The sequence below is a fragment of the Salvelinus namaycush genome, chromosome 23 (assembly GCF_016432855.1).
Source record: "Salvelinus namaycush isolate Seneca chromosome 23, SaNama_1.0, whole genome shotgun sequence".
Classification (NCBI taxonomy): Eukaryota; Metazoa; Chordata; class Actinopteri; order Salmoniformes; family Salmonidae; genus Salvelinus; species Salvelinus namaycush.
In genome coordinates, this window is record NC_052329.1 from 19482377 (window position 1) to 19499380 (window position 17004).

Sequence of the window (17004 nt, forward strand, 5' to 3'; positions counted from 1 at the left end):
ATTTTTTTGTATTTAAAAAAAATAAAAAATTATCCCCTTTTCTCCCCAATTTTCGTAGTATCCAATTGCTAGTAATTACTATCTTGTCTTATCGCTACAACTCCCGTACGGGCTCAGGAGAGACGAAGGTCGAAAGCCATGCGTCCTCCGAAACACAACCCAACCAAGCCGCACTGCTTCTTAACACAGCGCGCCTCCAACCCGGAAGCCAGCCGCACCAATGTGTCGGAGGAAACACCGTGCACCTGACTACCTTGGTTAGCGCGCACTGCGCCCGGCCCGCCACAGGAGTCGCTGGTGCGCGATGAGACAAGGATATCCCTACCGGCCAAACCCTCCCTAACCCGGACGACGCTAGGCCAATTGTGCGTCGCCCCACGGACCTCCCGGTCGCGGCCGGCTGCGACAGAGCCTGGGCGCGAACCCAGTCTCTGGTGGCATTTGGTTATCATTTTGACATGTGCAGCAGCCACGTCCAACACAATTAATGTTTCAAGGGTATGTGAAAATTCCTCCCGATTTAAGACTGTCCATTCCTTGTTTGAGTTATTTTAATGCTCAGCCAGCCAGTGACCTATTGGCTCTCTCAGTACAACACCTCTTTAGCGAACTGGTCAGCTAGTTAACGCTTAGCTTAATTAATAACTAACCTCCAAGGACTGCATTTTGTGTGCTGCTTGGACACTGTCACAGGAATAAGTTGTTTATGGACTTTTTTCCCATGGTTCATTCAGACGTTAACGTGTGGAAAAACATGTGCGTCCATGTAGCATGCCTGCCAACCCCTTGGACTGTGTCGACGTGTGTGTGGCCTGCTTTAACATGGGAGTCTCAATGTCTAGATGTATCAATAATTCACTCCTCACTCTGTCCTCCTGAGCCCCTGCTTTCTCTCCTATTAAAAATGCATCCATTTCCCAGTCCCTTTTCTCTGCCCTCACTGTTCCATACCTGGGTGGATTGCATTCACTAAAAACAAATGTGAGCAAACCTTTTTAAATTGAATATTGGAATTCTTGCTGGAAACGTTCAGCTTGCACTTCTGTTTCTGTGTCTACTGACCACGATCCACATCTCTTTCCTCACACCGTTGTCCCCAGCCAGGGACATCTTTATTTAGATTTTCTTTCTATCACTTCCTCCTTTCGTCACATGCCTTACCTAACAAACATTTAGGTCAACAGTGGGCACATGAGTGGGTAAACTTGAAAGGGTGAGCTTGTGTGTATGTATGAGCGTGTGTCTATTGTTCACTAGTCAGGCTGAGTCAACCCTTATTAGGCATTGCTGGGAGCAGGAAGTGGGCTGTGGCTACAGAGCTGTGTCACAGGAAGTGGGAGATTGTATCACAGACTGGAGAGAGGTGAAGTGGGAGAAGATATGGAAAAGGAGAGAAATGAGGCATGCTCTCTGACAATCTGCTCCCTCTCCTTCGCTCTGTCTTCCTCTCGGTCTTCACACTTACTAGACTTTTAGCCAAAATACCGTGGGCTACACATATACTGCAATGTAAACTGGCGAACTTGTTGTGAAAGAGCAAGTAAGGCATTTTACTGTAATAGTGAACGTGACAATAACTTGAAACTAGCTAGCAGGAGTTAGATGTGTATTGTCAGCTAATTTGATGTGTAGGGATGAGAAAATAAACCCTTTTAATTGTCTGCACATGCTTTTGGATTGTTGCTTTATTCAATATTGTAATGTTTTAGAAGAAAAGTTGCTCAGATTGTTAAGTAGTTTGCTTAGTGGCTACTGTGAAAGATAGGGCAAGGATGTAATGTGAATTGAAAAGTAGATATCTACAGTTGAAGTCGGAAGTTGACTTACACCTTATCCAAATACATTTAAACTCAGTTTTTCACAATTCTTGATATTTAATCCTAGCAAAATTCCCTGTTTTAGGTCAGTTAGATCACCACTTTTTATTTTAAGAATGTGAAATAGTAGAGAATTATTTATTTCATATTTTATTTATTTCATCACATTCCCAGTGGGTCAGAAGTTTACATGCACTCAATTAGTATTTGGTAGCATTGCCTTTAAATTGTTTAACTTGGGTGAAATGTTTCGGGTAGCCTTCCACAAGCTTTCCACAATAAGTTGGGTGAATTTTGGCCTATTCCTCCTGACAGAACTTGTAACTGAGCCAGGTTTGTAGGCCTCCTTGCTCGCACACGCTTTTTCAGTTCTGCCCACAAATGTTCTATAAGATTGAGGTCAGGGCTTTGTGATGGCCACTCCAATACCTTGACTTTGTTGTCCTTAAGCCATTTTGCCACAACTTTGGAAGTATGCTTGGGGTCATTGTCCATTTGGAAGACCCATTTGCGACCAAGCTTTAACTTCCTGACTGATGTCTTGAGATGTTGCTTCAATATATCCACATAATTTTCTTACCTCATGATGCCATCTATTTTGTGAAGTGCACCAGACCCTCCTGCAACAAAGCACCCCCACAACATGATGCTGCCACCCTCGTGCTTCACGTTTGGGATGGTGTTCTTCGGCTTGCAAGCGTCCTCCTTTTTCCTTGAAACATAACGATGGTCATTATGGCCAAACAGTTCTATTTTTGTTTCATCAGACCAGAGGACATTTCTCCAAAAAGTACAATCTTTGTCCCCATGTGCAGTTGCAAACCGTAGTCTCGCTTTTTTTTATGGCGGTTTTGGAGCAGTGGCTTCTTCCTTGCTGAGCAGCCTTTCAGGTTAATTCGATATAAGACTCGTTTTACTGTGGATATAGATACTTTTGTACCTGTTTCCTCCAGCATCTTCACAAGGTCCTTTGCTGCTGTTCTGGGATTGATTTCCATTTTCGCACCAAAATACATTAATCTCTAGGAGACAGAACGCGTCTCCTTCCTGAGCGGTGTGACGGCTACGTGGTCCCATGGTGTTTATACTTGTGTACTATTGTTTGTACAGATGATCGTGGTACCTTCAGGCGTTTGGAAATTGCTCCCAAGGATGAGCCAGAATTGTGGAGGTCTACAAATTTTTTTTCTGAGGTCTTGGCTGATTTCTTTTGATTTTCCCATGATGTCAAGCAAAGAGGCACTGAGTTTGAAGGTAGGCCTTGAAATACATCCACAGGTACACCTCCCAATTGACTCAAATGATGTCATTTAGCTTATCAGAAGCTTCTAAAGTCATGACATCATTTTCTGGAATTTTCCAAGCAGTTTAAAGGCACAGTCAACTTAGTGTATGTAAACTTCTGACCCACTGGAATTGTGATACAGTGAAATAATATCTGTAAACAATTGTTGGAAAAATGACTTGTGTCATGCACAAAGTAGATGTCCTAACCGACTTGCCAAAACTAGAGTTTGTTAACAAAAAATTTGGAGTGGTTGAAAAACCAGTTTTGACTTCTCCTGTATGTGTGACTAGGGGAGTGTGTGTGAGCCTTGACATGAGCCAGAGCATCGGGGAGGCCCTCACCATCTGTCATTGTCACCCTGCCAGCACCATGTCACCATGCCTGGCTCTAGGTAGTGACACTGGTCTGTCAGTGCCACTGCACATAAGCCTACTTGCGTAACACTGCAGGCCTCTCCTATAGATCGGTTTGTATTTCCAGTAGTGTCTACATTTTGTTTAATTTCTCTTATATACCAGGTGCTGTGAAAGTGCCATGGTTTGTATTTGCTGTTACATTTTCCCTAAGAACATGTTGCATTTACAGTGCTATTTTTCTGTCTGTGGGACTTAATGCAAAGCTGCCCCAGGAGCCTGCATGGCAGTCAGCTGTCTGTAGGGGCTCTCCCTGTGGGTGGGTGGGAGGAGATGTTGATGTTGTGCAGGTGGAAGGTTCCAGATCCTCCTCTCAGACCCGGAGCACAGCAGAGCTTCCGGTCTTTGTCAGCCTTCATTGTTGTTCCCAAACAATCTTATTTTGGATCAAACCATCTCTCCTCTTGTCATAAAATTTGCCATTTAATGGGCCCCTCCATGAAAAGAGTGCCTTTTGTGTCCCTTTTGATATTTTAAGTAGAAATTGTGGACCAATATTGAATTTTAAAAGCCTGTTATATTAAATGAAGTGCATTTTAACATAGACCACATGGCGAATTCAATAAATCAGATTTTAAATATGAATTAAGACTTGCTAAAGTGCCGAAATTCTTCATTTTGACATGTCCCTTTGTGTATCCTCTTTATTTATTTAACCTTTATTTAACTAGGCAAGTCAGTTAAGAACTCATTCTTATTTTCAATGACAGCCTAGCAACAGTGGGTTAACTGCCTTGTTCAGTGGCAGAACGACAGATTTGTACCTTGTCAACTAGGGGATTCGATCTTGCAACCTTTTGGTTACTAGTCCAACGCTCTAACCAATAGGCTACCTGCCGCCTCTGTGTTCTAGGAAGATTTTAACCCACTTAACCCCAACATTTAACCCACTTAACACCAAGTTTTGACAATCATTGTAAAGCCCAAGTTATTTTCTTGCTTGACGAAGTAATTTCTGAAGATTAAATAAATCCTAATCTGATTTAGTGATTCATTTACATCTGTCCCTCTTTAAGGCCAACCCTGTTACTTCTACTGAACTCCTGTTTTAATACGATGAAATGATTCCTTTTTTAAATATTCTTTTCAAAGGAAACATTGAAAATCAAACATCATCGTGTAAAAGCAGGTGAGCTGGTTCTATTCTTTTTGTCCAATTTCTGCTGTTTTGTGTTGGAAAACCCAGCGGGTCGAGTATAACACGTCAACCCTGTTACTCATAGGGGGTTAGAAATGTTTTAACAATTTGAAACATTTTTATGAAGCTTACATTCAATTGCCACTCGCTGTTGCAAACAAGTTTCAAATCCTCATCACAAGGAGATTCATGGCTGATTTTAAGATGAAATCGTCAACTCTAACGTTCAATTTGGCACTAACTATAGTAATTTTTAATTTAACTTCTTGAGATGGGTAAACATGTTTTTTATGAAATTGAACATGTGCTTTTTATGACAGATTTCACCTAATTTTAACATTCGATCAAAAGTATATGTTTTTTTTTTACCAAGTTACACTTCTCAAAAGGCACCAAATTGGTGGAATGACCCTACTGCGTTCCTGCTCTTTTACTCCCTCTGTCTCTCTATCCTTGTCTGTCTGGTCTGTTTCGCCTACTCTTCCTCTATCTCTTCCCACACTGTCTTCCACTCTTTCACACACACTAACATCTGGTAAATGCATCAGTGCATATATTGTCATAATACACATGTCAAGGGAGGGCCTACACTTTGACTATACACTCACAGGTGTATAAATGGCCTGTTGATTGTGATGAAGAGACACCATTCAATATGGTGTATTACCTGTTGCCTCCCCCCTTCATTAAGAGTTTATTGTGCTGGCTTGCATCAGTGGGTCCATTGACAGCCATAGTGTGACAGTGGCTGGGTGAGTTTGACCAGAGCAACTGGATGATGGACTGGCTCAACTCTCAAGCATGTCTTGTTTATGTGACCTGGCTAATGTTTCTGATTCTTTCTCCCCCTCTGCTCCCTGTTCCGTCTTCTCCCCTCCCTCTCTTCCTACACCACTGTACTCCACCATACTTGCCCCTGGTTCCCTCCTCCATCATTGACCCCTCCCCCAACACATCGCTTAAGTTTGTTTTGCATAATAAATAATTACATTGTACAATAACTGATTTTTCAACTCCCGATACCGATTATTGGAGGACCAAAAAAAGCCGATACCAATTAATCGGCCGTTTTTTAAATATATATATAAATTTGTAATTAATGACAATTACAACAATACTGAATGAACAATGAACACTTTTATTTTAACTTAATATAATACAGAAATAAAATCTATTTGGTCTCAAATTAAATAATGAAACATGTTCAATTTGGTTTAAATAATGCAAAAACAGTGTTGGAGAAGAAAGTAAAAGTGCAATATGTGCCATGTAAAAAAGCTAACGTTTAAGTTCCTTGCTCAGAACATGTGAAAGCTGGTGGTTACTTTTTAACATGAGTCTTCAATATTCCCAGGTAAGAAGTTTTAGGTTGTAGTTATTATAGGAATTATAGGACTTTCTCTCTATAACATTTGTATTTCATATACCTTTGACTATTGGATGTTCTTATAGGCACTTTAGTATTGCCAGCCTAATCTCGGGAGTTGATAGGCTTGAAGTCATTAACAGCGCTGTGCATCCCAGCATTGCTAAGAGCTGCTGTTTGAATTAATACTTACGAGCCTGCTGCTGCCTACCACCGCTCAGTCAGACTGCTCTATCAAATCTTATACGTAATTATAATAAACACACAGAAATACAAGCCTTTGGTCATTAATATGGTCAAATCCGAAAACTATAATTTCGAAAACATAACATTTATTATTTCAGTGAAATACGGAACCGTTCCGTATTTTATCGAACGGGTGGCAACCCTAAGTCTAAATATTACTGTTACATTGCACAACCTTCAATGTTATGTCATAATTACGTAAAAATCTGGCAAATTAATTAGTCTTTGTTAGGAATAAATTACCTTTCAACAGTTCGCAACGAGCCAGGCGGCCCAAACTACTGCATATACTCTGCTTGCAATGAACACGAGAATTTACACAATTTCCCTAGTTAATATTGCTGCTAACATTAATTTATTTTAACTACATATGCAGGTTTTAAAAAATATACTTGTGTAGATTTTAAGAAAGGCATTGATGTTTATGGTTAGGTACATTATTGCAACGATTGTGCTTTTTTCGCGAAAGCGCTTTTGTTAAATCAAGTTGAAGTAGGCTGTGATTCGATGGTAAATTAACAGGCACCGCATTGATTATATGCAATGCAGAACAAGCTAGTTAACCTAGTAATATCATCACCATGTGTAGTTAACTAGTGATTATGTAAAGATTGATTAAAAAATAATAAGTTTAATGCTAGCTAGCAACTTGCTCCTTGCAGCCACAAGGTCATTTTGATGCTGCACTCGCGTAACAGGTGGTCAGCCTGCCACGCAGTCTCCTCGTGGATTGCAATGTAATCGGCCATAATCGGCGTCCAAAAAGGCAGATTACCGGTTGTTATGGAAACTTGAAATCGGCCATGCCGATTAATCGGTCGACCTCTAACAATAACTCTCTGTCTCTCCATTAGTGAGTCCAGTATCTGCCAGGCTCGGGCCACGGTGATGATCTATGATGATGGGAATAAGAAGTGGCTCCCGGCAGGAACAGGGCCCCAGAACTTCAGCAGGGTCCAGATCTACCACAACCCCTCTACTAACGCCTTCAGAGTGGTGGGACGCAAGATGCAGACAGATCAACAGGTTGTGTGTGTGTGTGTGTGTGTGTGTGTGTGTGCGCATCTATTTACATTATCTATGACTATGGGTTTAAGTCTGTGTGCGTGCATGTTTCACTGATTGTGTGATGTTGTACATCAACAGTACCAACAAGCCCTGCCAGCTGTACAACTGTGAATCAGCCCTTTTTCCACCTGTGGCCATGCGCAGGCAGACTAACACCACTAACTTCCTCAGTAATGCAAGCACAGACTCTACACCAGGTTCTCTGTGCTGGGTCAAAGAGCTGTGTTCTGTCTACTATAGTTCCCCCATAAGGGCCAATAGGCTAATACAGGCCTGGGTGGCATGGAGCACATGGGGCCGATCAATACTTACACCACCTCTACTGTTACAGCTTTAACAATAAAACTAGACAAACAGCACTATATATACTGAACAGAAATATAAATGCAACATGTAAAGTGTTGATTTCATGTGCTGAAATAAAAGATCCCATAAATTATCCATACCCACAAAAAGCTTATTTCTCTCTAATTTTGTGCACACAGTTGTTTACATCCTTGCTAGTGAGTATTTCTCATTTGTCAAGATAATCCATCCACCTGACAGGTGTGGCATATCAAGAAGCTGATTAAACAGCATGATCATTACACAGGTGCACCTTGTGCTGGGGACAATAAAAGGCCACTCTAAAATGTGCAGTTGTGGCACACTAGACAATGCCACAGTCTAAAGTTTTGAGGGAGTGTGCAATTGGCATGATGACTGCAAGAATGTCCACCAGAGCTGTTGCCAGAGAATGTAATTTTTTTTAGAAGATTTGGCAGTACGTCCAACCGCCCTCACAACCGCAGACCACGTGTAACCATGCCAGCCCAGGACCTCCACATCTGGCTTCTTAACCTGAGGGATCATCTGAGGTCAGCCATCCAGACAGCTGATTAAACTGAGGAGTATTTCTGTCTGTAATAAAGCCCTTTTGTAGGAAAAAACTGATTGGCTGGGCCTGGCTCCCAAATGGGTGGGCCTATTCCCACCCATGGTTGCACCCCCCTGCCCAGTCATGTAAAATCTATTGATTAGGGCCTAATGGATTTAATGATTTCCTTTTATGAACTGTAACTCAGTAAAATCGTTGCATTTATGTTCAGTATAGATACAGTATCTCACCACCCCATCCCCCTCCCTCTTCTCCCCCTCTCCATACCATCCTCTCATTAAACATCCAGTCGCCTGAGTGTTCCCCATAGACGTATGTTTCCTGAAAGATGGTTGGCCAGCTCAACCACTTCCTGTGACAATTTTAAGGATGCCTTCCCCATCTCTCATCTCTGTCGTCTCTGTTTGCGTCTCTCCCCTCCCTCCCTCCCCTTCGTTCTCTTGCTCTCTCTCTTTCTGAGTATCTTTGTCCCTTCTCTCTGTGTCTGCGTCTCTCTCTCCCTGACTCTTTTGGCGCGGGGAGTTAAGGTGCTCTCTCCTCTGCTCTGTGGAATTCAGGGGTTGTAAAACAGAAACGATGCATCAGCACATTCAGACTGAGTCACTCAAACCCAGAGCACCGTGACTTGTATTGAATCACCAGGTTGGTGCCACCTGCTGGATGGATATAAACCTAGGGTGCATTTCTCTTGTCCAAACTGGCTTCCTCTCCTTGATCTGAAAGCACAGGCTGAGTGCAATATGGAAAAAGCTTTCAATTAGGGAAGTTTAGACTGAGATGCACCCTAAACACGAACACTTAGAGCTGGGCGATATATTTTCTATACCGGAATGGATCCACATACCGGTATGGATTTTTATCACTGAGTGTCAGTATTAAGGTCTAGTATTGCCATAACCAATGTAGTTCCATACAACATGAGTAAAGACAGTTCTCTTATCTAAAATCTGCAGTTTGTCCATTTCAACTATACGGAGCATCACCTTGTTTTTTGATGAAGAAGTGGTATCCATGATCTGCCAATGTTGGGAGTGTCATGTCTTGACTCCGACCCCCTTCTCTCTCTAAGGTGGTGATTAACTGTCCGATTGTGAAAGGCCTGAAGTACAATGAGGCCACGCCCAACTTCCACCAGTGGCGGGACGCGCGGCAGGTGTGGGGGCTCAACTTTGGCAGTAAGGAGGATGCTGCCCTCTTCGCCAACGGAATCACCCACGCACTGGAAGTACTCAATTCCCTGTCAGACGCAGGTACTATTAGAATGGATCGTACATGCAGCCTCAATATGTTTTGCAATTATTCTAAAGGCACAGCACTGTCTGAGAAAGAATTGCGAGAAATGCATGTGTTGAAACATGAGCATGACTTGCATCTCACAGCTTTCTTCCTAAGTCATACTCTCTTTCCCCTCTCTACCTCCAGGTTACGCTACCCTCCCCCGCCCAGTGTCAAATGGACCCTCCCCAGAGGAACTGGAACAGCAGCGGAGGTACCAAGTGTGGGATATCTGGGGTGGGAGGGGGGAGTACAGTACACTCACCTTTACTTCCAGATTGAGTTGTAATTAAGGGTCAATACAAGTATCATGACAAAATATCTTTGTATGACCAGAGTCCCACTGGCCTGGTTTTACATAACCACACATGCACACTGACTCAAAGGATTTGTCGGCATTAGCCTTACGCTGCTTAGCCCTCAGCCAGCCTCTTGAGGACGGAGTCTGTAAAGCGAATGAAGGTCAACTCTTTGATGTCAAAATCTATACTTTCCCACCAACTCCTCTCCCTGTGGACCCCACACTCGCCAAGGATACACCCAGCTTTTACCCCTAATCTCATTTAGTCTAATGGGCAATATATAACACACTGGGGAGGCTCTGGGATAGGCTGGCGAGATTGTCCATCAAATGGTGGTAGTAATGGTCACAGATAAGATTGTCAAAATGGTACCGACGGTAAGGGGCGACATCTTATGAGCTCCAACTCATTTGCTATATAGTGACTTTTATCATGTTTATCTTAACTTTTTTTGTACAGAAAGTTCATAATATTATCACATATGACCGCCTAAGCACTTCTGGGCATCAGATCGACAGTTACTTACCTCGATTACCTTTGACTTCAACTCAGCTGTTCCACTGTTCATACCAGACCCTATTACCATTGTTCAATGGGCTACCAAAATGCTGTAGGCGTAGACACTGGAGGGGATGGCTTCCGTCTTATCGGCTCTTAACCAACCATGCTATTTTGTTTAGTTTTTTCGCGTTATTTGTAACATGTTTTGTACATAATGTTGCTGCAACTGTCTCTTATGACCGAAAATATCTTCTGGACATCAGAACTAGGATTACTCACCTGAAATTGAGCAAGGAGTTCTTCAATGAGTCGGACGCGAGGGATATTCTACAGACACCTGACCAGGCCCAGATCCCCGTGATTCGCTGGAAAAGGAAATGTAGGTTTCGCGGAAAGAGATCCGGATGCTTTATGAGGATCAGGCGACGAGTGGCTAATCTGCCCTTGCCTTCCGTTCTGCTAGCTATCGTTCAATCGATGGAAAAGAAATGGGACTAACTGAAAGCACGTATATCCTACCAACGGGACATTAAAAACTGTAATATCTTATGTTTAACCGAGTCGTGGTTGAATGACAACTACCTCTTATGGCTGAGATCGGCTAAGATCCCGTTAACGGGATCGATTTGACAACAGCCAGTGAAAGTGCAGGGTGCCAAATTCAAACAGAAATCTCATAATTAAAATTCCTCAAACATACAAGTATTTCACACCATTTTAAAGATAAACTTGTTAATCCCACCACAGTGTCCGATTTTCAAAAAGGCTTTACAACGAAAGCACACCAAACGATTATGTTAGGTCAGTACCTAGTCACAGAAAAACAGCCATTTTTCCAGCCAAAGAGAGGAGTCACAAAAAGCAGAAATAGAGAGAAAATTATTCACTAACCTTTGATGATCTTCACCAGATGACACTCATAGGACTTCATGTTACACAATACATATATGTTTTGTTCGATAAAGTTCATATTTATATCCAAAAACCTGTTTACATTGGCGCGTTACGTTCAGTAATGTTTTGCTTCCAAAACATCCGGTGATTTTGCAGAGAGCCACATCAATTTACAGAAACACTCATCATAAATGTTGATGAAAATACAAGTGTTATGCATGGAACTTTAGATAAACCTCTCCTTAATGCAACCGCTGTGTCAGATTTCAAAAAAGCTTTACCGAAAAAGCACACCATGCAATAATCTGAGTACAGCGCTCAGAGACCAAAACAAGCCATACAGAAAGTCAGAAATAGCATTATAAATATTCACTTACCTTTGATGACCTTCATCAGAATGCACTCCCAGGAATCCCAGTTCCACAATAAATGTTTGTTTTGTTCGCTAAAGTCCATCATTTATGTCCAAATACCTCCTTTTTGTTCGCGTGTGAGTTTGTATTTGTGAACTCAACGACGCAAGTCCAGGCGAAAGTTCAGACGAAAAGTTAAAAAAGTTATATTACAGTTTGTAGAAACATGTCAAACGATGTATAGAATCAATCTTTAGGATGGTTTTAACATAAATCTTCAATAATGTTCCAACCGGAGAATTCCTTTGTCTTTAGAATTGCAATGGAATGCAGGTCGCTCTCACGTGAGCGCGCGTGATCAGCTCATGCCACTCTGGCAGACCTGTTACTCAATCAGCTCTCATTTGTCCCCACTCCACAGTAGAAGCATCAAACAAGGTTCTAAAGACTGTTGCCATCTAGTGGAAGCCTTAGGAAGTGCAATATGACCCCATAGACACTATATTTGATAGGCAATGACTTGAAAAACTACAAACCTCACATTTCCCACTTCCTGGTTTGATTTTTTCCTCAGGTTTTTGCCTGCCATATGAGTTCTGTTATACTCACAGACATCATTCAAACAGTTTTAGAAACTTCAGAGTGTTTTCCATCCAGATCTACTAATAATATGCATATATTAGCAACTGGGCCTGAGTAGCAGGCAGTTTACTCTGGGCACCTTATTCATCCAAGCTACTCAATACTGCCCCCAGCCATAAGAAGTTAAGAACATACAGCTGGCGGGTTATACACTCTGCAGGACAGAACAGCAGCCTCTGGTATGACACGGGGCGTGGGCCTATGTATATTTGTAAACAATAGCTGGTGCACAATATCTAAGGAAGTCTCAAGGTTTTGCTCGCCTGAGGTAGAGTATCTCATGATAAGTTGTAGACCACACTATCTACCTAGAGAGTTTTCATCTGTTTTTTTCGTAGCTGTCTACATACCATCACAGACTGAGGCTGGCACTAAAACCGCACTCAATGAGCTGTATTCTGCCATAAGCAAACACGAAAACGCTCATCCAAAGGCGGCGCTCCTCCTAGTGGCCGGGGACTTTAATGCAGGAAAACTCAGTTTTACCTCATTTCTATCAACATGTTAAATGTGCAACCAGAGGGGAAAACCATCTAGACCACCTTTACTCCACACACAGAGATGTGTACAAAGCTCTCCCTCGCCCTCCATTTAGCAAATCTGACCATAATTCTATCCTCCTGATTCCTGCTTACAAGCAAAAATGTAAAGCAGGAAGCACCAGTGACTCGGTCTATTAAAAAAAAAGTGGTCAGATGAAGCAGATGCTAAACTACAGGACTGTTTTGCTAGCACAGACTGGAATATGTTCCGGGATTCTTCCGATGGCATTGAGGAGTACACCACATCAGTCACTGGCTTTATCAATAAGTGCAACTAGGACGACCCCACCACAGTGACTGTGCGTACATACCTCAACCAGAAGCCATGGATTACAGGCAACATTCGCACTGAGCTAAAGGCTAGAGCAGCCACTGTCAAGGAGCGGGACACTAACCTGCAAGCTTAAAAGAAATCCTGCTATGCCCTCCGATGAACCATCAAACAGGCAAAGCGTCAATACAGGACTAAGATCGAATCGTACTACACCGGCTCCGGGGATGTGGCAAGGCTTGCAAACTATTACAGACTACAAAGGGAAGCACAGCCGAGAGCTGCCCAGTGACACGAGCGTACCAGATGAGCTAAATAACTTCAATGCTCGCTTTGAGGCAAGTAACACTGAAACATGCATGAGAGCATAAGCTGTTCCAGACAACTGTGTGATCACGCTCTCCGTAGCCTATGCGAGTAAGACCTTTTAAACAGGTCAACATTCACAAGGCCGCTGGGCCAGACGGATTACCAGAACGTGTACTCCGAGCATGCGCTGATGAACTGGCAAGTGTCTTCACTGACATTTTCAACCTCTCCCTGGTCTGTAATACCAACATGTTTCAAGCAGATCACCATAGTCCCTGTGCCCAAGAACACTAAGGTAACCTGCTTAAATGACTACCAATCCGTAGCACTCACATCTGTAGCCATGAAATTCTTTGAAAGGCTGGTCATGGCTCACATCAACACCATTATCCCAGAAACCCTAGACCCACTCCAATTTGCATACTGCACCAACAGATCCACAGATGATGCAATCTCTATTGCACTTCACACTGCCCTTTCCCACCTGGACAAAAGGAACACCTATGTGAGAATGCTATTCATTGACTACAGCTCAGCGTTCAACACCATATTGTCCTCAAATCTCATCACTAAGCTAAGGACCCTGGGACTAAACGCCTCCCCCTGCAACTGGATCCTAGACTTCCTGACGGGCCGCCCCTAGGTGGTAAGGGTAGGTAACAACACATCCGCCACGCTGATCCTCAACACAGGGGCCCCTCAGGGATGTGTGCTCGGGCCCCTCAGGGATGTGTGCTCAGTCCCCTCCTGTACTCCCTGTTCACTCATGACTGCACGGCCAGGCACGACTCCAACGCCATCATTAAGTTTGCAGATGACACAAGTGGTAGGCCTGATCACAGACAACGATGAGAGACCTGACTGTGTGGTGCAAGGACAACAACCTCTCCCTCAACATGATCAAGACAAAGGAGATGATTGTGGACTATAGGAAAAGGAGGACCGAGCACGCCCCCCATTCTCATCGACGGGGCTGTAGTGGAGCAAGTTGAGAGCTTCAAGTTCCATGGTGTCCACATCACTAGTTCCACATCACTAACAAGCACACCAAGGCAGTCGTGAAGAGGGCACAACAAAACCTATTCCCCCGCAGGAGACTAAAAAGATTGGGCATGGGTCCTCAGATCCTCAAAAGGTTTTACAGCTGCACCATCAAGAGCATCCTGACGGGTTGCATCACTGCCTGGTATGGCAACTGTTCTGCCTCCAACCACAAGGCATTACAGAGGGTAGTGCGTACGGCCCAGTACATCACTGGGGCAGAACTCCCTGCCATCCAGGACCTCTATATCAGGCAGTGTCAGAGGAAGGCCCAAAGAATTGCCAACGGCTCCATCCACCCAAACCATAGACTGTTCACTCTGCCACCGTCCGGCAAACAGTACCGGAACATCAGCTGTCATACACTACATACGCGCACACACACGCATACCGACACAGTACGCACACACATACACACTTTTACACTCATTTGCTGCTGCTACTCTGTTCTTTATTTTACTCTTATTATATATCCTGATGCCTAGTCACTTTACCCTGCTTGTACATACAGTATCTACCTCAAGTACCTCATAGCTCTGCTCATTTTATTTGGTACTGGTACTCCCTGTATGTAGCTCCATTCTTGTGTATTGTATTCCTCTTGTTACTATTTAATTTTAAACTGCATCATTGGGAAAGGCTCGTAAGCAAATGTTTCACAGTAAAGTCTACACCAGCCTTCAGTCAACCAAGAGTGCTTTTAAAGTGTGTGTGTGTGTGTGTGTGTGTGTGTGTGTGTGTGTGTGTGTGTGTGTGTGTGTGTGTGTGTGTGTGTGTGTGTGGGGGTGTGTGGGGGTGTGTGTGTGTGTGGCAGCTGCAGGTCCTGTGGGTGACAGATGTGCTGGGGTAGGGGACCTGGATTGACCCTGATTAGGGCTTCTTGGCCAAATGTGTACTTTCATTTCAGTCCTGGACTAATCAGGAGCTCCTTCACCAACCCAGCATAGCCGCATAGTCAGCACAATTTAATAACAGATATGCTCTTCAGTCTAACGCTGCTCCAGAGCCATTTGTCACAATTAGACAGTGCCCACAAGGATTGTTTGAAAATGGTTGTTGCTTTAATTCAATAATTGCTGGTACAGTTCACTTGCCATGTCATGAGTGTGGAAAGATGAAAGCCAAAATGTAATTTCTTTGCCAGGTCACCTCTGGCGTGAGACCTCCTTTTCAGGGAGGATGTGGTGCCTCCCATTCATCCCTTCACCAGATACATTGTTATATTATTTGTGCCTCTTAATCTGTTGACTGTTTGGGTGTGTTTAGTGTATGTTTGTTTGTCTCTTAGTGTTAATCCCCATGAGTTTTATCCCTGTAGGCTGGAGCAGCAGAGGCTGGAACAGCAGGAGACAGAGCGTCAGGAGAGAGAGAGGCAGGAGTGGGAGAGACTGGAGAGAGAGAGACAAGCTGCAGCAGGTCAGAGGTCACACTGACGGCAATACAGTTAGCCTTTTTGAACACACCATTATTTGTTTTACCCATTCCCTGAACGTAGTACACCGACTGTCTTAACTTTTTTTTATTTTTAGTGCCCGCTGCACCGTTGGCTCCCCCAGCACCTCCAGGCCCTCCTCCACCCCCCGGCCCTCCTCCGTCTGGGCCCCCTCCACCCCCGGGACCTCCACCCCCAGGACCCCCGGCCGCAGGATCAGGACCCCCGCCCGCCCCACCACTGCCCTCCCCGGGAGGAGATGGGGGCCTAGGGGGAGGTGCAGGGGGCCTGGTGGCAGCCTTAGCAGGGGCCAAGCTCCGCAGAGTGGCCAAGGTGAGAGAGAGAAAGGAGAAAGTGGGATTAGAATTAGCATAACGATAGATACAAAACTATCTCCACATTTATGCAACCACCATTCATTTCTGATTTGGACTTCAATGCCATTCATTTTGAATGTCGAGCCTCTGTTTTACAGTGCTAGCAAGAGCTAAAGTGTTGTTGTGTCGATACTGATACTCTAACATCTCCTGTGTCTTCTACCGCCCTCTGTAGGATGATAGTGGTAGTGGTGCTGCAGCTGCCAAGCCTGATCAAAGCCGCACCAGTGCCTCCATCGGTGGTGGTGGAGGAGGCTTGATGGGTGAGATGGCATCCATCCTGGCACGGAGGTAGGTGGCACTGAAGAACGCACTCTTATAAATGAACAGATCCATACGCCTCAGTCTATAGCGCTGTGTATGCCCCTCTATGGCTCTGATCTAGCTTAGTGAATATTTAAGTGTTGCCTCATACTCTTACTCTCCTTTTATGTCCGTCTGTCTTGTTCAGGAAAAAAATGGCAGACGGTGGGGCTAAGCCACCTGCTAAGATGGCAGATAATGTAAGTATTTGTTAGTTTATTGGCCAACTATGTTGTGAATACAGATTTGAAAGATGTCCATGTAGTCAGAAAACACAAAAGTTTGGCTGGTCTAACTATGTTTCCTTTCTCCCTACAGGATGACTCAGAGTCCCAAGGCCAAAGTGGTGAGAACTGTCCGTGTGTCTGTGTGCCAGTCTGTTTTGTTTGTACCTGGAAGACAAATTTGCTTAATATTAGACTTTTATACAGTTTGGATTTAAAATATGCCTCTCTGCTTTTTAGACACTCTTGGACGAAGACCTTGGGAGAAATCAGCCACTATGCCAAGGTAAGGTTTCAGCTTCCTATGCTCTCTCCGTGTCTGTAG

At 43.8% G+C, this 17004-nt stretch overlaps 1 protein-coding gene across 3 annotated transcripts in view; it reads left to right on the forward strand.

Moving 5' to 3' along the window:
• LOC120018141 (vasodilator-stimulated phosphoprotein-like) overlaps window positions 1-17004 on the forward strand; it is a 37163-nt gene that overhangs the window by 14074 nt on the left and 6085 nt on the right. For all 3 annotated transcript variants that reach the window (XM_038961157.1, XM_038961158.1, XM_038961155.1), the window contains 9 exons: window positions 7123-7294; window positions 9283-9463; window positions 9636-9702; window positions 15662-15759; window positions 15873-16108; window positions 16328-16443; window positions 16604-16655; window positions 16774-16801; window positions 16920-16965. In XM_038961157.1, the coding sequence (XP_038817085.1) occupies window positions 7123-7294; window positions 9283-9463; window positions 9636-9702; window positions 15662-15759; window positions 15873-16108; window positions 16328-16443; window positions 16604-16655; window positions 16774-16801; window positions 16920-16965 (996 nt within the window). The remainder of the gene's footprint in view (window positions 1-7122; window positions 7295-9282; window positions 9464-9635; window positions 9703-15661; window positions 15760-15872; window positions 16109-16327; window positions 16444-16603; window positions 16656-16773; window positions 16802-16919; window positions 16966-17004) is intronic.